General features: G+C 40.8%; 1 protein-coding gene across 1 annotated transcript in view; it reads left to right on the top strand.

The window, feature by feature from the left end:
- Positions 1-2,311: 2,311 nt before the first annotated feature.
- Ipo8 (importin 8) overlaps positions 2,312-21,460 on the top strand; it is a 74,547-nt gene continuing 55,398 nt past the window's right edge. Inside the window, 5 exon segments of the mRNA XM_052719931.1 lie at positions 2,312-2,612; positions 9,010-9,091; positions 12,337-12,493; positions 15,459-15,617; positions 16,935-17,091. Of these exon segments, the coding sequence (XP_052575891.1) occupies positions 2,529-2,612; positions 9,010-9,091; positions 12,337-12,493; positions 15,459-15,617; positions 16,935-17,091 (639 nt within the window). The 5' untranslated portion in view covers positions 2,312-2,528.

Raw genomic sequence — 21,460 nt, 5'->3', positions numbered from 1 at the left:
CTTTGCAACAAAATCTTAAAAGTTTTTAAGCCCCATCCCTTTTTTAAAATTTTGAGATGGGATCTAGCTATGTTGTCCAGGATGGTGATCCTTTCACCCCAGCCTTCTACATAGCTAGAAAGACTGTTTTAGGATGAACTTTAGTTAGTGGGGAGAAAGAGGCTGGGGAAGATATCTAGGGAAAAAAAGTCCTACAAATTGTCAGCAAAGAACGTGTAATAAATACCCAAGATTTATTTTATTTTTATGTTAAAAATATTTTTGGATTTATTTTACACATCTTAGTGTTTTGCTTGTATGTACAACTGCACCATGTGCGTGCCTGGTGCCTGAAGAGGTCAGAAGAGGGCATTGGATTCTCTGGAACCTGTGTCATGGATGGTTGTGAGCCAATTTGTGGGGGCTGAGAACCAATCCCGGGTCCTCTCCATAAGCAAGTGCTCCTAACTGCTGAGTCATCTCTCCAGCCCCACCCCCATTTATTTTAATGAAAAAATATGCAAAATGGAGCCAGGCTCTGGAGAATATGGGAGAGGTTCTGTTTAAGATGTAGGGAAGGAGGTGCAGAGGTACAAAGAGGTGAATTTGGGAGTGGGTGAATACTGCTGCCAGGGTCTTTGCTAATTTTTGTAGGGCTCTGTAAGATGGAGTGGGGTACCTGTGAATATTCCTATGGTCCAGAACAGCTACTGAGGAATGAAAGGTAGTGCTGGTTAAAGACAAGGGGCAGGATTGAATACTGGATGTGAAGAAAAAGCAGCACTACAAACAGGTGTTCTTTCCTTCAGACACATAGTGGTGTCAATGAGCACAGTAGGTCAAAGGTAGTCTTGAGTAGTTGAATTGGGAGACAAAAAAGCAGAAAAGGATGTGTAGTCTGGAATAAATAGTTCAAGAACTAAGGGGTAAGTGAGTTGGAGAACAGGTGTAGAGTTATTAAGGGGAAGACAGAAGAATAGATTTTAATTAGAAAAGAGTACATGGAAGTGAGGCTCATGACTGGAATATCAGCACTGGAAACACTGAAGCAGCAGGATTGCCACAAGTTTGAGACCAGCCTGGGCTATGAAGAGAGATCTTGTATTAAAACACAGCAAAGGCTCTTAGAGTAAAGATTTCACAAGTAAAGGAAATTAGGGGTGTGCATAGGAAAGGCACCGTTTTAAATTGAAAATGTGTTTTCACTCTGATGGCTGTGTGCATAAAGGACTGAAATGGGCAGTGCTGGAAGCAATCCGTCATACAGCACACATTCTGTCTCATTTTGTACCCTCTTCTTCTGGTTTTTCAAGACAGGGTTTCTTTGTGAAGCCTTGGCTGTTCTGGAACTCTCTTTGTAGACCAGGCTGGACTCGGACTCACAGAGATCTGCCTGCGTCTGCCTCCCAAGTGCCAGGCTTAAAAGCGTGTACCACCACCGCCAGCCTTTTTTCCCCTTATATTTTTCTTAAAACCCAGGTAATTGAGCTAATATATCTTGATTATATGCTCCTGGGAGGATTACAACCCCTCAGCAGCATTTGCTCACAGTCATCTTTACTGTGTGTATTTAGAACCCTCTTTTGGGTTCACCAGAGGAAATTTTTGCTGATACTTGTATGCATTGCAGTCCTGGATGGAAACAGTATAACCCTTCTTGCCTTTCACGATGGAAGCCTGGACATTTTTGGCACTCTTAGTCATAGTTTTTCTATATATGTATATTTAATTGCCTTTCTATTAGATTATGAGTTCTTTCAAACAGACTTGCTTTGAATTTCATCTTGTTATAACATCTAAAAATTATAGTACTCTGTTTGAAAACACATTTTTAAAACATGTTCAAAAAGTGAATGGCAGGATAAAGGGTGGCTCTCATACACTGAGGAAACCTCTTCTGTAGGCTACATATTTCAAGGTCCCAGCAAGCATGTCTTCAAACAGCTCAATTGTGATGTCTAGAGATCTTGAACAAATGGTGTCACTGCATTTAGATATGCCTAATTTGCAGCATCTGTAAGTAGATGCCAGGCCAGCTAACTTACTTTGCTTACACTGGTGGGTGGACAGGTTAGGGTTTCTGTATGGCATCAAGGCAGCCGTCTGCGGGAGTTCAGCTGGTGGAACAAATCAGAGCGTCTTTCCTACAAAACCATGACAACTTCCTGCAGGAGCACTGCTATGCAATGCCGGCTCCTAAGACAAACGTAGAGCGTTTTCCGTAAAGCATCATGGCGTCCCCCGCAGGAGCCGGTCTGCGCAACACGCGCCAAGGGGAAGAGGCTGTCGTAAAGGAGTCGCCGCTTCCTCTTCTCCCACCTCCCACCGGCTGTCGTAAAGGGTGAATGGAGAGAGTTGTGAGGGGGAAGGAGGGAGGACAGGGGGCGCGGAGTCAGAGTGGCGCAGCTAGTAGCTGCAGGCGGCGGTGTCGGCGGCAGCGGGTAGGGGTGAGGTGGTTCCCTGTGGCGGACGGAGCCTAAAGGGGCCAGGAGACACCCCGGGTGCCACCCGGCCTGCTGGCCCTGGGGCCGGAGTCCCCGCCCTGGGACATGGACCTCAACCGGATCATCCAGGCGCTGAAGGGCACCATAGACCCGAAGCTGAGGATTGCGGCCGAGACCGAGCTTAACCAGGTGAGCAGCGGGCCTCCTCTTCTCCCTTCCCTCTCTCCCTCCTGCCACCCCAGCCTGAGATTCGGACCCCTGTGGAGCAGCTGGAGCACCTGTTGGCCATCCAGTCCTTTCTCGGTGCACTTGTCCAGCCTACTTGGACAGCACAAAGAAGCTATGAAGCCTTTGCCAGTGTTCTTTGGGTGTGATTTCTTTTCCTTAGCACGCTTAGGCGGAGACGCGGTGGTAAAATTCACCAAAGCTGAGCTAGCTTTTCTCCGGACCCGCCCTTTTCAGGTGTTGCTGTTGGAAACCCTGCCTCTCGCCTGCTTCTGGCGTTGGCAGCGTGGATCGTGGATCGTGGCAGAGTTTTGCTGGAGCTGGGCAATGCTGTCAGGAAGGGGTCTAGGAGGAGCACGCGGTTTCCATGTACCATGTACCTTTTCAAAGACCGCTCTGATAAAACGTATTTGAGGCATTTCTTTTCAGTGCTGAAATGTGTGTGACTTTCCCTTAACCTCTCTCCATTTTTCTAACCAGTCTTGACATTGTTCCAGTGTTACTCCCAATATTTTTTGTCTTTTTTTTTTTTTTGTCCCTACCCTCGTTCCTCCTCCTTTCTTTCTGTTTGTCTTTTTCTTTCTTTTCAGGGACAGGGTCTCACTATGTAGTTGTGGCTAGGCTGGAACTCAGAGATCCGCCTGCTGCTTCTGCCTCTGGCCTCTAGACTTCTGGAATTAAAGGTGTGTGCTACCATATCTGGCACAACATTTCAAGATTGTAATAATCGTAAGCTCTGTTTCTGCACATGTAAGAGGGACACGGGGCCCTTACTAAAAAGTACAAATTAAAATCTCCTCACATGGTTTGACAATTGTTTGAGGTTGCTACAAGTGTGAAGGGATATTAGATTGATTAGTCGATCTTAAAGGGTTCCTCTGAGAACTATTGGGCATGTGAATAATGGGACTTTATCCCTGATGTAAAGAATCTGAAAAGCTGGGAGTGGGAATACGTTTGTATTTTAACTGGTTCCCCAAGGCGATTCTGTACCTCCTAAAGAATAAGGATACTTCTTGGCCAGTGTTTCTACCGTAGTAGAGTTTTAAAAAGCAGGTGTGTTTTGAATCTTTGGAAGCGATATTAACTGAAAATCTGTGTGGAGTTTGAGGTACATGTGACTCCAGGATCCCCAAGAGATAAGAAGGAAAGTTGAACTCGGGAGGCAGAGGCAGGAGGATCTCCGTGAGTTCGAGGCCAGCCTGGTCTACAGAGCGAGATCCAGGAAAGGCGCAAAGCTACACAGAGAAACCCTGTCTCGAAAAAAAAAAAAAAAACCCAAAAAACAAAAAACAAACAAGAAGGAAAGTTGAGACCCTATTACTACCCTTTTGACTCTGCTGTAGAGCGTTCTTCCAAGAATTCTTGAGGCCCTATTTGTTTTGCAGTCCTGCTCAAGCCTGTAATCCTAACACACACAAAGTTTTCTTCAAAAAGAAAAGGACTGTCGCTTTAGAGTGAGAGACACTTAAAGTCAGTGCCTGTCCCAGACTTTGTAGAGGTGCTATCTGGAATAACAATCATTAGGATTTAGTAAGAATGCCATTAGGGCTGGACTTGCAACTTGCCGGTGTGCACAGGGGAGGCTTCCTGTTTGACACTGCTCTCACCAAGGAGATGTCCCTTTGATAGTGATAATAGGGAACATAATTTTGATGCCATGTTATACTTTCTGCCCATAGCCTAATCTTGCTTTCTTCTGATTTGTCAGCACATAATTGCAGTTTATATTTGGAAGCAGAAAAGGCTTAAAGCCTGCAGAACCGGGAGAGGTTCAATCCCATGCTCTCTTCATAGTGTTTTAATCCAAGTTTTGTCTTTACTCTTCCCTGCTTGCTATCTTTTCATCTCACCAGAGATCGTTTTTTTTGTTACTTATGTTTTAAAGTATGAGGCCCTAGGCTCATCCCTAGTACCACAAAAATCAAACAAAAACAACAAGGTAACATTGCTGTGTCATTCATTTAGTGTGTATATCTTGTACAATGTTTTGGATTGTAATATGCTTTCAGTAAGTTTTTGTACTTGAAGTAGAAAACTAGATAAGATGTTTTTATTATCAGTAAGATGTGATTTTGGTATTGGGTTTTGCATGCTTATCCCTTAGCACCCCTATGTCGTCCTGTCTTGTTGCATGAATGAATAAGTATCTACTGTAAGGGATTAGAGCTTAACTCTTTTATATTTTACCCCCAGAGGGTTCTCATGTAGCCCAGGCTGTCTCCACCTTACTGTGTAGCTGAGAATGTTCTTGAACTTCTGATCCTTCCGTCTCTATCTCTTGAATGCTGCACCTCTGTGTGTGGTTCATGTGGTGCTGATTATGGAGCTTGGGGCTTTGGGCATGCTAGGCAAGCACTCTGCTAACTGAGCTACATCCCTCCCCATCTATTTTTTTTTCTTGCATATTTATTCCACTTATTGCACAAGATAGTATCTTGCTATGTAGCCTAGTCCTCCTACCTCAGCCTCCTGTGTGCTGGGATTTTAAGTGTGTACTGTCATGCCCAGCTTTTTATTTATTTTGGTAGTACAGAGGATTGAACAGGGTTTTGCTCATGCTAGGTCAATCACTGAACTCTTATTCTCAGTTCTTATTCCCTTAAGACATTTACTTTCATTACCAAGTTCTGGAATCCCTACTTTCTGTATAGATGTGTGTATATATTTTTTATCTTTTTGTGGTGGTGCTTGTTGGACCCAAGATTACACATGTGAGGCATGCACCAAGCTGTATCCTTAGCCATCCATCATTTTCTTTGCCCTGTAAGAGAGTCTGCTTTTAGGAATAAGGAGTTATTTGCTGAGTTGTGTTCTAGGTATTGGTGTGAGACTCTGCTCATGGAGCTCACAAGCTAATTGAGGGAGACAGGTTATGAGTTCTGTAGAGAGCAGTCTACAAGTGTGTTGGAATAAATAGATGGGATGGTCATTTTCTAAGGCTGACATTACTGGAGACCTGGATGTGGAAATGAGAGGCAGGCCAAGCACAAGGCAGGAGCAGAGAGGAGCAAGTTGAGAAAAGCTTCATCCAATCCACCAGCTGGGGACTAGAGGGATTAGCTGGTCAGAGACCAGGAATCTCAAGTCTTGGCATTGTATGAGTTTTCATAAAACATAGAATTTAAGTAAGAAACACAACAGTTTATTTTCAGAAAGCTTCACAGATACAAAGCAGATATACCCATAAAGTCATTGAGAAATGAATCATCTTATTTGTTAGAAACTTGAAGCCCAAAGAGGAACAATGATGGGGGATTATTAGTGAGGGAAGTCTCTTGGAGTGTATCTGCTTTTGCCCTGAAGTTTTAGCTTGCCAAATTAACATAGGCCAAATCAGCAAAGAAGTCAAAGTTTCAGAAGTTCCCTAAAATGGCCAACAGTTGCAAAACAGGAGTTCCAAAATGTGTACAATGGCAACAGTTTAATAAGTAGCATTAGTTTAAGTGTGCAGGTTATTTTATGTCTATATAAGAGTTTTAAAGAACTGAAGTCAATTTTTATGATTATAATAAACTATATGTTTATTTTTGATTTACAAGATCTTTCACTATTTAAAAAGCTGTAAACCTAAATTATTTTTATAATATATATGTTGAAGTTGTAGAAGACTGAGTTAAATCCATATTAAAATTTCCCCCATAAAAACCACTGTTAAGCTGGGTGTGGTGGCACATGCCCTTAATCCCAGCATTCAGGAGGCAGAGGCCTGGATCTCCGTGAGTTTGAGACCAGCCTGGTTTACAGAGAGAGTTCCAGGACAGCCAGGGCTATACAGTGAAACCCTGTCTCGAAAACAAACAAACAAACAAACAAAAAACAAACAAATGCTGTTAAAAACTTTTTTTTTTTTTTTTTTAGACCAGGTCTCACTGTGTAGCTCTGGCTGGTCTGGAACTTGCTATGTAGATCAGGTTGGCCTTAAACTCAAAGAGATCCACCTGCCTCTGTCTCCAAGTTCCGGGAATAAAGGCATGTGTTGCCATATCCAGCAAAAAGATTTATTCATATATATAAAACTAAGAATACATATACATAAATAATGTGTGTGGGTATGTACACATGAATGCAGGCTGTGGAGGCCAGAGTCATCAGATCTCCTGGAGCTTGAGTTACAGGCGTTTATGAGCCACCTAATTCGGGTTCTGGGAACTGAACTCAGGTGCTCTTCAAGGGCAGCAAGCACTCTCAATGGCTGAGCCATCCCTCCAGTTATCACATCTGTTTATTTTAGACAGGATCTCATGTAGCCCAGGCTAACAAATCTGCTTTTATTTAATTTTAATATGTTTATTTTTAAAAAATTCTGTGTATGTATATGGGTATACGCAGGTGCCTGTGGAGGCCAAGAGTCACCAGAACCCATGGAGTTAGAGTTACAGGCACCTGTGAGTGGCTTGACAGACATGCTGGGAACTGAACTGAGCTCCTCTGAAAGAGGGGTAGATGCTCAACTTCTGAGCACTCTCCAAAGCCCCTGTTTTTAAACACTTATTTTTATTTATGTGTGTGTGTGTGTGTGTGTGTGTGTGTGTGTGTGTGTGTGTGTCTCTCGCACACATGTGCACGCGCATGCACCTGAGGAGGCCAGAAGAGAGTCTTGGATGCCCTGGAGTTAGACTTAGGGGTGTTTGTGCGCCACTTGATGTGGATATTGGTGACTGAGCTTGGGTCCTCTGGAAGAGCAGCAAGTGTTCTTCACTACTCTACCACCCCTCCAGTTTCCCACACCTGCTTTAAAAAAAACTACTTTAACATTTTTGTGGTTTCAATTATGGATAAAAAGGAATTTACTGTTTTTATTTTTTATTTTTTGAATTAGAGTAGCCCTCCCTGGCCTGGAACTCTGTTTCTAGACCAGGCTGGCCTAGAACTCACAGAGATCCACCTGCCTCTGCTTCATGAGTGCTGGGATTAAAGTGTTTACTACCATGCCCAGTTGGAAAAGTGGTTTTAAAAAATTGAGTGGGGCCTGGAGAGATAGATTAGCAATTAAGAGCTGTTGCAGGATATTTGATCACACTGTGAACCCTGAGATTACGTTATTTACTGGAAAAACCTGTTTCTAGTTGTGGTGTGGCTCAGCCCTAGCACACACACTTTAATCCAGGAAGCTTTCTGCTTGAATATTGTAAACAGGATTAAATAAAATCAACCAAAAGTCAAGAGACAGAGCAAGCAACCAGTTGACAGGAAGTAAACATAGGATTATTAAGGAAAAAACATGGAGAGTAGGAGGGAGTCAGGAGGACAGATAGAGAGGTGCACAGGAAGTAGAAGGAAGGGACATTCAGTTTAAGGAGTTGTTTTGAGAGAGGTTTCTGGGACTTTGGCTGAGGAGAAAGGTCAGCAGGATACTTTCTCTGAGCTAGCAGGCTTTCACCCCAGCATCTGGCTAGGGTCTTTATTGGTAAAATTGAACGATTGATATTTTGTTAAAAACAACAAAGAGCATTGACTGCTCTTCCAGAGGACCTGATTTCAATTCCCAGCACCCACATGGTGGCCCACAATCTTCTGTAACTCCAGTTCCTGACTCCCTCTTCTGACTTCTGTGGAGACCAGATGTGGTGCACAGACATACATACAAGTAAAGCACTCATATACATAAAAATAGATTTAAAAAAATGTGAGTGGGCTTGCAAGAGGGTTTAGTAGGTAAAAGTGTTTGCCTTCCAAGTCTTGTGACCAGAGGGTGATCCCTAGAACTCGTGTAAAGATGGAAGGAGAGAATAGACTCCAAGTTTTCTTCTGACCTCCACATGGGTACACACAGACACACACATCTCAGTTAACTCAACTACAGATTCCTTCACAAAGATGTCCAGAGGCTTGCCTCAGAGGTGATTCTAGATCTTGTCAAGGTGACAATATTGACTGCCACAGAGGCCAAATAAAAGGTTGAAATTGTAATTCCATTAGTAGCTCTTAGAATTGATTAGTAAAAAATGAAATATCTCCGTTCAAAGGATAAAGGGTGTAAGAAATTTGTAGAAGAAATGAATGGTCAACAAAAAGGACCTTGAGTAACAGGTATCATTTAAAATAGTAATAAGATTTTAAAGTTTCAAAGGTTCTTGTGTTAGGTGAATGAACACTCATGTGCAGGTGTTAGAGAGCTACCTAGAATACTTTGTGTAGAGCATTTGGGAATATATGTCAAACATCATAAAAGTATTCACATTTTTATTTATTAGTTATAAGAATTTCTTCCCCCACTTAAAAGTATTTTCATTTTATCTCAGAATTTCTCTAATTGTTTACAGTTTTTCTTTCATTTGGACAGTAATGTATTCTGTAATGGTGCTAGTAGCTATTCAGAGTGCCCTGTTTTTTACAAAGCATTTCTTTGTAATTTCAGTCCTACAAGATTATTAATTTTGCCCCCAGCTTGCTTCGGATCATAGTCTCCGACCATGTGGAGTTCCCAGTGCGTCAGGCAGGTAAGTTGCCTTTTCAAGTCAATGAGAGTTCTACTTTAGTTCTTAATAGTTAGAATGTACTTTACAAGACCTGTACAATGAAAAAAATTAATTAATAATAAAAAAAAAACCTTAAGAAAAAAAAAGACCTGTACAAGATCCTGACAGTCCAAGTTCCAGGATAGATCCAGGAATGACCCTGGAAAGCCCCACTCCTCTTGGAAAAGTTCCTGGCAGTTGATGGCTGCTAAAGGATAGAGTCATTCTCCTTTGGGGATGTGGCTACTGGTAAGTTGCTCACGCCTCGTGGATGGCCACACACCCATGTTCATAGGGCATCACTAATTTGACTCGGGGCTATTAATAATAACAGCAAAAAATCAAGAAGACATGAAGATGGGAGGGAGATGCCATAGCCGTCACTAGGGGAGTTGAAGGGAGGTAGTGGCGGATGGATATGATCAGTATACATTATCTGTTGTCAAATTTTCTTTGTCGGGGACCATCAGCTCCCCAATAATGTACCTGGAGACTTATGATGAATTGTGAAAGCTCGACCCATAGCTTAGGCTTGTTTCTAACTAGCTCTTATAACTTAAATTAACCCATATCTTTTAATCTATGTTGTTTTATGTGACTCGATTACCTTTACTCTGTACTGCCCAGGTTGCTTCCTCTTTGTTTTCTGGCATCTTTGCCCTTCTTCTCAGTGTCCTCTGTGCCTGGAAATCCTGCCTAGCCATTGACCATTCAGCTTTTTATTAAACCAATCAAATTGACACACCTTCACAGTGTACAAAAAGATTATTCCACATTTTCCCCTTTTTGTCTAAATAAAAAGGAAAGGTTTTAACACTAACACAGTAAAACTATATACAATAAGAACAATTAGCAGGTGAGAATTACATTTGCAGTATCTAGGGCATTGCATTTGGCAAATTCAGAAAATGTACTATATTAATTATTTAAATGTATGGAACATTCAAGCAATGAAAAACATAATTAAAAAATAAATATCAAAAATCTCTTGAAAAATTAGCAAGAAATTCTTCTAAGGCATAAAAATATTTCCTTTTCTCAGTCCCGTGCCTCTCTAACATTGCTGTTTTCCATATTAATTTCCCAATTAAAATAATTTATCTCTCTAATTTATGATCGGTAGTATTATTACCTTAGATCACTTATATTAAGACTGCAGATTTATATATCTGAATTCTAGCAGCAATTATGTCAAGTCACAGATGTAGTGCATTGCATGATGTTTGAAAGGGGAGCAGGGCTTTTCTTCGCCTTCCTTCCTTTCTTTCTTCCTATTTTTTTAAATAGTGCCAGGAATTAGACTTTTTGTTTTAAACATGAAATTTATTTTTTTGTCTGTGGGATCTTATGCAATTCCATGATGTGATATCTTCCCTCCTTATCCCCTACATGTAGTCTAGGTTGGTTTTGAATTCATGGTCGTCTGGTCTTAGCCTTCCAAGTTCTGGGATTATAGGCATGTACTACTGTGTTGAGCTTTTTCTATTATTTCATTATTACTCTTACCCAATCACATTATAGAATATAATAATTGCGCTGGAATAAATGAGATACTTAGTTCATAACCTGGTTTAAATTAAAAAGCCCTTTAGCACTTAGGTATACTCCCACATATATGCATACTTAGAATGCTGTAATTTTTATTTTCACTCAAATACATTGAAATCATAGGTGCATCAAAATGTATGAAAGGGGACTTATAGGATATCAAGTTCATAATTTAAATTTCTGTCACATTTTAACCAATACAGAACATGTTGTATTTTCAATGGTGAAATGCTTTTAGCATCCTTTTAGTTTACATTAAAATTGGAGTAGAAGAAACTTTAGTTTGGGGAGAGGGGAGAGAGAAAGCTGAGGGAAAACCTGGGGTGTTCTTCAGAAATGTGTCTGTCCTTATGCACATTTGAGAATATGTGTTTATACTAAGTGTCCAGTTGGAATGGTTAGAAAGCTTCATAGGCCTCTACACATGCATGCACAATCCCCCTCCCTCACATGTACCAACACACATACATGCACATACCACAAACATACCTGTTTAAAAAAAACCAAACAAACAAGTCTTACAGCAATAATTCAGATAATTCTTCCAAATGTTGTTTTTGTTTAATAGAAATAGAAAAAAGAATAGAAACAAAGTAATTGATTTATGTATTTTTTTTTTTTTAAAGATTTATTTATTTATTATGTGTACAGTGTTCTGCCTGCATGTATTCCTGCAGGCCAGATGAGGGCACCAGATCTCATTACAGATGGTTGTGAGCCACCATGTGGTTGCTGGGAATTGAACTCGGGACCTCTGGAAGAGCAGTCAGTGCTCTTAACCCCTGAGCCATCTCTCCAGCCCGATTTATGTATTTTGATAGACATAGATACAGGTTTCTTGATTTTCCAAGCATATTTGAAAGTAGATGTCTATTTCTTTATGAATTACAAATGATAAATATCTCAGAGGATTAAATGAAAATCACCAATGCTGTAAGAGCACAGATACTTCTGAATGACAGTGCAGGGTGGCAGGGGACAGGATCATCAGCAGACAGCAGCTTACTGTTATGTTTGAGAAAAGGGATATTTCCTGTAGGTGGACTTTTCTGTTCTGCCAGCCAGCTCCCAAGTAAATGACATGACTTCTTTTTTATTATGAAAGCTTGGCCAATAGCTCAGGCTTGTTTCTAACTAGTTTTTATAACTTAAATAACCCATATCTTTTAATCTGTGTTCTTTTACGTGGTTTGATTACCTTTACTTTGTAAAGCCCGTGCTGCTTGCTCTGTGTCCCTGGCGTCTCCTCACAACTCTTCTCTTCTTTTTCCCAGCATCCTCTGTGCCTGGAAATCCTGCCTAGCTGTTGGCCATTCAGCTTTTTATTAAATCAATCTGAGTGACACATATTCACAGTGTACAATAAGATTATTCCACCACAGTTTTCCAATGTCACTATGGTTGTACTCAGTCTGAAAACGTGTGTATGATTTCCAGGTCATTTCTGTGTCATTTAAGGGTGTCCTCCAGCTTGGTGCAGTGTTCCTGCTTTGACTCTCATATGAAACTCTTTGAATTCTTCCCATCTCCTCTTCCCAAGTTGACTTTTTGTAGCTGTAAGGTTTTCCATCTTTGTTGAGTTGCATTCACATGGAGGACTGTTTAGCCTTTGAGCTCCATGAGATTGAGTTGAAGTGGTCTTCCTGATTCCAACACATCTGTGTTTCTCTTAAACTCAGCTGCCATCTACCTGAAGAACATGGTGACACAATACTGGCCGGACAGGGAGCCTCCACCAGGAGAAGCAATATTTCCATTCAATATCCACGAGAATGACCGACAGCAAATACGTGACAACATTGTGGAGGGGATAATTCGGTCTCCGGATCTGGTGAGGTAGGCCATGCCCTGTCTGTGTGATTTGAGGAGGCAGTTGGCCTTGGATGGGACTGACTGTCAGGTGTAATCTTCAGCTTTGTGTGTGTGTGTGTGTATATTTTCTTTTCTTTTTTTGAGATAGATCTCTTGTATCCCAGGCTGGTCTTGAGTATACTATGTGACCAGTGATGACGTAGAACTTCTAGTACTCCTGTCTCCATTCTCAAGTGCTGGGATTACAGGTGTATACCACTATGATGGATATATGTGGAGTCGGAGCTTAAACCCAGGACCTCATGCGATCTGGACAAGGTTTTATGAACTGAGCTACATCTGTAGCCCAGGAAATAAGTTTTTGGTTCCAAGTATAGCTGTGGAGTCAAACATTTTGCAATCTTAAAATAGAAATAAATGTACTTCAATGTATTATCTAGTAATGAAGTTTTATTTGCAGATGGAGGGGAGGGGCAACAGATGAAACAGTGGTGGGGGGATTGTTTAGTATCATATATTAAGTGCAGTTGTGATGAAAACAGGAAAAGAAAGGAAATTTGAGGGAGGCAGTAACAGGAAGAACAATTGTTGAATTGTGTAGTTATTTTTCTTAGCTAGGAGAACCCAGGTGTACGCACTGAAGAAAGGCACCCTTATTCTCACTGGTTGCCTACATGCCAATTGTGTTCCAGGAACCTCTCAAAACCATTGTATATTCATCTGGGAAGATGCTTGTTTCCTGATCTCCTGAATCTCCCAGTGGTTCTATAGTAACTCATTGGAGTAGCTTCTCCTGCCAAGTCTTGTGCTTGGCTTGGAGTGAGAAATGGGCCCTGAGGCCCATCTCAAGATGAAATCTTAAAAAAGGACAAGTTTTAGCAATACTTTATTTCAGTGTTGTATAGGAAAAGCTGCTGGTAGTAGACAGGGGATCCCTGTTTATTCTGAGACAGACTCTGGCCTTGCTCTTCCCATGTCCTATAGACTCCTGAAGACACTTCTTATTTTCTGATTTTGTTTAAAAGTATTGCAGAGAAAAGTGATTTGGTTCCGTAAGGAAGATACAATGTGCTGTTTAAGTTTTTTCCTGTTTTATGGATCTAAGTTATTGGGTATTCAATTGAACACTAGTTTATTATTTATTCATTTTTTTACAATTTGGAATCCTAGGACTGAGGATGTAGCTCAGTTGGTACAGTGCTTTCCTAGCATGAGACCTTGGGTTCATTTCCAGTGCTGCATACAATGGTGTAGTGTAGTATGGGTTAGTGGTCCATGTGTGGATCCCAGTTCTTGGAATGTAGAAGTAGGAAGATTAGAAGTTTAAGGTCATCTTCAGCTAAATACTACATTGGAGATCAGTCTGGGCTACCCAAAACCTCACAAGTAAACAGCCCACCAAAAACTACAATTTGGAATCCTAATTTTGTCAGGTTAATTTTCTAATCAAATAACCTCATGTGGACATACTTGGTAATAACAGTGGTAATTTGTAGGAGAGATATTTTTTGTTTCCCCTTTATTTTCTTTTCAATCTTAATTACAGATGAGATCCCACTGAAGAAGTGATGCCTTTACTAAGTGCTGTGGGATAGCATCTTGCATCTTTTTGCTAAAGTGGGGAAGGTACTCCACTCTTTCTGTTTTATTTCTTTGGTTGCTTTTTTTTTTTTTTCCAGTTATTTCTTTGGCAGCGGTTCCTAGCTTTCCCCTTTTCAGAAATGCCCTAGCAAACCCATATTTGTTTTATTCAAAGTACAAAATTAGTCCGTGTTTTCACTGGTACAGTATACCGTACTGTCTCTTAATGATGAGAACTATGTTTATCCATTTGATAGATGTGTGTATGTATACATACACCTTATACTTAGAGAGATGCTCTACTAATGAGGCACACACCAGCTCTAGGCTTGCTCATTTGGTAGATATATGTGTATGTGCCTATATATCTATATTTGTGTGCTTATCTATCTGTCTGTCTATCTATCGTCTATGTGTTTGCATATCTCTCTGTATATATTTGTGTGTTTGTATGTATCTACTATGAATGTGTGTACATAATCTATATCTATCTTGTTAGTCCTTCTCTCTGTGTGTCTCTGTCTCTGTATCCTGTCTTTCTCTGTGCGTGTGTGTGTGTGTGTGTGTGTGTGAGTGTGTGCGCGCGTATGTGTGAGCGCACACGCACTATAAATCAAACCCAGGACCCTATACATGCTTGTTGCTCTTTCTGGATATGAAGACCCAAATATAAAATAAGTAACAATTTTTACAGATTTGAGGTAGATTTGCTGTATACCTTGAAGTTTTTGGACAATCTTTGACTCTATCTATCTATCTATCTATCTATCTATCTATCTATCTATCTATCTATCTAATTTATATTTTATGTAATGAGTGCTCTGCGTGTATACCTGCATGCCAGAAGAGGGCATCAGATCCTATTATGGATTGTTGTGAGCCACCATGTGGTTGCTGGGAATTGAACTCAGGACTTCTTGAAGAGCAGCTAGTGCTCTTAACTGCCAAGCCATCTTGACAGCCCTTGAATTTATTTTTAAGTACATTAAAAAAATATCTTTAGGATAAGATGAAGGTTTTATATATTGAGGAGTTCCCCCATTCTGTTTATTTTCAGCAGATTGAGCCACTGAGAAGGTTTTTAATAGGATCACTTTTCCTCACGCCCCACATGTATACGGTCTTTTGCTGCAGAGGTTAACAATATATACAGTGGTGTCCCATGTGATTACATCCCCTTAGATGCAACTAGATGAACATCTTAGGTTATAAAGGTACACTCTTGTGTTTACACAAATTAGAACTTACTGATGACACATTTCTCAATGTTACCTATGCTCAGTGGTGCCTGACTGGAAGTGTATAATAAAGGTAAAGAGAGTTAGAGAACTTTATAACAATATTTAGTTCTTTCGTGGATGATACTCTTCACTGTTTGCATTTGGGTATTTTCTTTCCCAACTTACAGAGTCCAGTTAACAATGTGTCTCCGAGTCATCATTAAACATGATTTTCCTGGTCATTGGCCTGCAGTGGTCGACAAGATAGACTACTACTTGCAGTCACCAAACAGTGGGAGCTGGCTTGGCAGTTTGCTATGCTTGTATCAGCTGGTGAAGACCTATGAGTAAGTTCATTTCTACTGGCCAAAGAGAGTCCTATGGAATCAGGTTCATAGAGCGGTCTTTTTTGGGGTTTGGGAAAATCAGGTCACTGTGGGAAATGCTGAGTCAAACACGGTTAATGTGTTCTTGCACTGAGCTGCAATTGCTCAGTGGCACTCAGGTTTTCCGGTGTACACTGCTGATTTTTGAGGTGGTGAGTGACATACTATGTGGTATAACATATTTCTTTCAGCTGCTGCTGCAGATATACCTCAGATACAGAAATCAGATACTTTTCTAGTAAGAAAAGTAGAAAATGTAAAAGTTCATTGGGGTGTTTGCATGAAAGTTACTGTTGAGGTACAAGACTTGGATGGCAGTTAATCATATTTTTTGGGTTTTAAGATGAGTACTATGTTTGTATGTGCAATCCTGTAGTTTTTCTTCGTTTTGAGACAGGGTATTACTTGGTAGCTCAAGCTGGCCTTGAATTTACAGCCGTCCTCGTGCCTCAGCTTCCTGAGTGCTGAGATTATAGCCCAGGTGGTTTTCCTTCTTTAAGATGATAATTCAGACAGTTTTATAGAATTTCTGTTTAGAAAATCTTTCAGATTGGCAGCAATAGAAGTGATCAGAGAGCACCCAGGCTTATAAAGTACGTTCACTCTCAAAGTAGAATGATATGAGAAAAATTTTCTCTATGTTCTTTGCTATACAATATGATGTTTAAGCTAGCAGATCAGCTTTCATTTTATAGAATGAGTTATGGTTTGGTGTGAGTTAACTTAAATACTAGAAAACTTCCCAAATAAAACTACTAGATAGTCTTGGACTTTGCTTTCGTTTCTTCTTTCTTCCTTTCTCTTTTTTCTTCCTCTCTCTCTCTGCTCTTCTTTCTCTTTCTTTCTTTTTTCCTCCTCCCTCCCTTCCTCCCCGCCCCTCTTCCTTCCTTCTTTTTTCATTGATAACGCAGCAAACCAATCCAAGGCCTTTTACAAGAGTTAAAATTTCCAGCCCTTGGCATTTTGAGACAGGTTTTGCTTTATAAGTTCAGGCTGGCCTTGAAATCATGATCCTTCTGACTTGACCTCCCAAGAACTAGGATTGCTGGTGTTCAGTTTTGGACTCTTAAACTAGTCTAAACCTTTTAAGAAAGATTTTGTGTCTGCCTGAACCAAAGCTTTATTCTCTCAAAGTTCCTTCCAACTTTATTGTAGCAACTACATAGAAAATTTAAGCCCGCATTTTGGGTGTTTCTGGTATCATGTGGTTAATCATTGTTTATAGCTCATTGGGAAGGAGAGAAGTCATCACTTTCTTTATTCTCTGTCTTTGCTTAGATATAAGAAAGCAGAGGAAAGAGAGCCTCTTCTGGCAGCCATGCAGATATTTTTGCCTCGAATTCAGCAGCAAATACTGCAGCTACTTCCTGATGCCTCCTATTACTCTGTGTTGCTGCAGAAACAGATTCTGAAAATCTTCTATGCACTCGTTCAGGTCAGTTCTACTTCAGAAGACAAACAAAGAGCTTCATATTTGTGTCTACTCTGTAGAAGTGTCATTATTTAGAATCATATATTTTTAAGATTTATTTATTTTTATTTCATGTATGTTAGTGTTTTGCCTGCATATATGTCTTTCTGAGGGTGCCAGATCCCCTGGAACTGGAGTCACAGGCAGTTGTGAGGTGCTATGTGGGTGCTGGGAATTGAACCTGGGTCCTCTGAAAAAGCAACCAGTGCTTTTAACCACTAAGCCATCTCTCCAGCCCCTACAATCATATATTTTTACCTTAGGAGAATTAGGCTCACAGAAATTAATTTATTTAGCCATGATCACTGGGTATCCAAGGTTCAGTTTGGTGTTTGTGCTGTTTTCTCAATCTCGAGTCCCAAGTCATAAAGAACTCAGGTGTTGCTTGAGCTTAAATTCAAGGTGCCCTGTGTGTAGGTCAGTTGTGATTATAGGAAGAGGAAAGAAACTAAGAGTCCTTCATGGGAAATCACACTGATGGCCTTTTCTCTACTTCAGCCAACTTTAAGCTAACATAGATTTAGTGGCTCATTTTTGTGGGAGGGTCCCTACAGGCTTCACAGCAGGCAGGGGAAAAGCGAACGTGGTGAAGTAAGAATGAAGCTTGGCTCAGCCCGATTTTGGTAACCAGTGCTGGGCCAAGACTTCTTGGAGTCTGACCCAGTTCATTTACTTCAGCCAACTTTGGAAAAAGTATTCAGACAACAATTAGCTCAGCCCTGTGAGTACAACAAAGCTTAAGACGTGTTTACATTGACGTTCTTAGCAAAGTACATATGGCTTTATCCGTAAGATGGTTTCTTGTTGTCTTAGAAACAGTGATGAGGATAAGAGTCTGTGAGGTAAACATAACGCCTGTGGGAGTCAGGATTACCCTGGCCCTAAGATAGCATAGATTTCACTTAGGCTGTTGTAAAGCACAAATGACATCTCTCACAAGGATGAGTTTCATAGCCTAGAAGTAAAGCTGAGAGTTTTAGGGGGAAAAGTCTGGGATCAACAAACACCATATTCTGGGGGATATGGGTGGAGCCTGGCCCACCAGGGAGCAAAGGATCACCAGGTTGTAAACTACATTTGCCTCTAGCATTCCAGGAGGAACAGCTAAATATTTTCTCCCTTTGGTGAGATTAGCTGTATGTGTAACTTTCCCTGAATTTTCCAGTGCTTATCTGTGTGCACAAGGCCTTTTTGCCCTCTACGTATTTTCTTTGATTTAAGCCAATCCCCTTTTTTTATGTGGAAACTATAAGGGATACTAATATGGCAATTAAAAAATTAATTACAAGATAGAGATGGAATGTCTTTAAAATTTGAGAATATTTAACACTGAATCCTTGAAAGACTTGAGTAAATGATTTCAGCCTGGGAAGAGGAATTGGGGTCAGCCTAAATGTGATGATGGATTAAAGCTCTTTTCTGTGCTTTCTTGATAATTCCTTGTGACAGGAGGGTGGTTTAGCTGAGCTAGGGAGGCAGGGGAGTTGCGATGTGCTCTTGTTTCATTTTGACTTGGGTGTCTTTGGACTATTTTAGGGTTATAAGAAAGTCTTCTCTCACAAACTTTTTTTTTCGTTTTCTGAGATATAGGGTCTCTCTGTGTAGCCCTGGCTGTCCTGGAACTCACTATGAGACCAGGCTAGCCTCCAACTCAGAGCTCCACCTGTCTCTGCCTCCTGAGTTCTGGGATTAAAAGTGTGGCCACCACACCTGGCCTCAGAATTGTTTAATAAAGGCAGTTGAAGGCAGATTTTTTTTTCCCCAAGATAAAAGGAAGGAAGGAGATCTCACAAGAGAGAAGAAAGTAGAATATCAGGGAAATACGTTGCTCTACATTCTCTGAAATATTTGGGAAGAAAGCTGCATGACTTTTCTTGTAGAGTTAGTATTAGAGGTCTCCCTCAGCAGGCCTACTTTATACAGGGGCATCATAACAACAATAGCCCTGTATTTGGGGCTGGACTAGCCTTTCTTCTTGTTGTTTGTTTTTGCTCTTTTTTTGTGGGGTCTGCTACCCAGCTCCCAAATAAATCACATGGAGACTTATTCTTACTTATGAATGCCTCGCCTTAGCTTGGCTTAGTTTCTTGCCAACTTTCCTTAACTTAAATTATTCTGTCTGCCTTTGACTCTGGGTTTTTCCCATTCTTTTCTGCAAATCTTACTTTTATTCCATGGCTGGCTAGGTGGCTGGGTGGCTGGCCCCAATATCCTCCTCCTCCCCTGGCTAGTTCCTTCTTCACTCCTCCATCTCTTTTCTTCTTTCTCCTCCCAGATTTCTCCTTCTATATCTTCTCTCTAGCTGCCAGCCCCACCTACCCTTTCTCCTGCCTTGCCATTGGCCGTTCAGATCTTTATTAGACCATCAGGTGTTTTACACAGGCACAGTAACACAGCTTCACAAAGTTAAACAAATGCAACATGAACAAAAATAATACACCTTAAAATAGTATTCCACAACACTTTCCTACTGGGCACACAGAGCCCAGGCACTGGTCAGTAATGTGAAGGCTCCTGGCATGAATTTTCTGTGGTTTCTTTATCTATTTGGCTCACTAACAGGGAAAAAAATTCTTTAAACACATTTAAAACAAAACAAAACAAAACAAAACAAAAAACAAAACCAAAAACCCAACAACCCAACAACAAAAACAAAAGATGAACTGCTCTAGCATCTTTAACTGTTCTGGCAATCTGTTGTATATAAATACAGTAATGTGCTCCTTTGGAGGCAAAATTTAAAAAAAAAGTTTGAGAAGTGAAACTGCAATCATGATGTAAGAAAGAATTGCCTGGCTAGGGTACAGAAGGCCCAGATGAACTGCTCTTAAATGTCTAATTAATTCAGTGAGATTGGTTTTGTCTTAAGGAGCATTTATCTGTGTCTAGAAGTACTTCGTTTCTTCAAACATATGCCAGGAGTCACCACTTTCTGCCTAACTCCCTGCCTGCTCCTCCTCTGGACCTGGACCCTAGTTCAAGCCCAAATGCCTCACTCACACAAGGCACTTAGAAGAAAGTATGACCTTTCTCAATTTTTTTTTTTTTTTTTAAATGGAGACAGAGTCCCACTGTGTAGTCTAGGTGGGTCTCAAACTCACAGCAGCCTTCTGAGTGATAGGATTCCATGTGTGAGCCACCAAGTCTGGCTTGTAGGTATGACCTTAAGTCTCCCCTTTGTGGGGATATATTGTGTACCTTTATAATAAACTTGCCTGAGGATCAGAGGACAGAGCTAGCCACTAGATTAGACATAGAGGTTTGGCAGCGGTGGCACACACCTTTAATCCCAGCACTTGAGATCTCATGCCTTTGGGAAGCACACACGCCTTTAATCCCAGGAAGTAATATGGCAGTGCAGAGAAAGGTATATAAGGTATGAGGAAACAGGAAACTACTCTCTTTAGGCTGAGGATTTTACAGAGGTAAGAACTAGTGGCTGGCTGTTCTGCTTCTCTGATCTTTCAGCTTTCATCCTGATATCTGGCTCTGGGTTTTTTATTAAAAGACTAAGATTCGAACAACATCTCACCACACCCCTCCTTCACTATTTGCCCTTCCAGCTCTTGAACTTAGGTTTTCCAGCTGCAGTGTGACTTTGTGAGACAGCAGTGATGTCTCTTAGGGTTATGCCATTATCTCGTAGCTGGGGACAGTAGAACACTGGGCATGGAGGCAGCTCCCTGCAGCTCATGGTGTGGCAGGGGCGATAGAAGCCTGAGTAATAGTCATTGTAGGTATTGGGCCATACACAAGAGGATGGGAATTGAAAAAGAGCTTCATGTGTGTTCGTGAGGTAAAGATTTTTATCCAAGTGCTTATAATTGCAAGTTTGATACACGAAAAGGCAAGTTGTAAAATAACCCAAAATGTATGTGAAATAAATGGGACCTTATTGATAGTAAATTTTTCTTTTTAAAGGTAGACAAGAGAAACAGCTAATGACATGTATATTTCTTAATTTAAAAGATTTACTTATAAAAGCCAGAGGTAGGTTGTACATGTTTGTAATCCTTATGTTTTCAGATAGAGATGGACAGATGAAGATTTCAAGGCTATCTTTGGCTCCATAGCATATTTGAAGCCTGCTTGGGTTACAAGAGACCCTGTTTCAAAACACACCAAACAATAACCTGACAAACAAAGAGGCTGGGGAAGTAGCCCAAGGTTAGAGTTCTTACCCAGAATGTATGAAACCCTGGGGTCAATCCCCCGTGCTACGTAAAACTGGGGATAGTGGCAAACACCTGTAATTTCCGTAGGCAGGCGGATCAGGAGTTCAAGGTCATCCTTGGGTGATTTTGAGGCTAGCCTAGGATATGTGAGACCTTGT

Source organism: Peromyscus californicus, unplaced genomic scaffold (genome assembly GCF_007827085.1).
Source record: "Peromyscus californicus insignis strain IS unplaced genomic scaffold, ASM782708v3 Scaffold_6__1_contigs__length_162567912, whole genome shotgun sequence".
Classification (NCBI taxonomy): Eukaryota; Metazoa; Chordata; class Mammalia; order Rodentia; family Cricetidae; genus Peromyscus; species Peromyscus californicus.
This window is presented reverse-complemented; position numbering and strand designations above follow the sequence as displayed.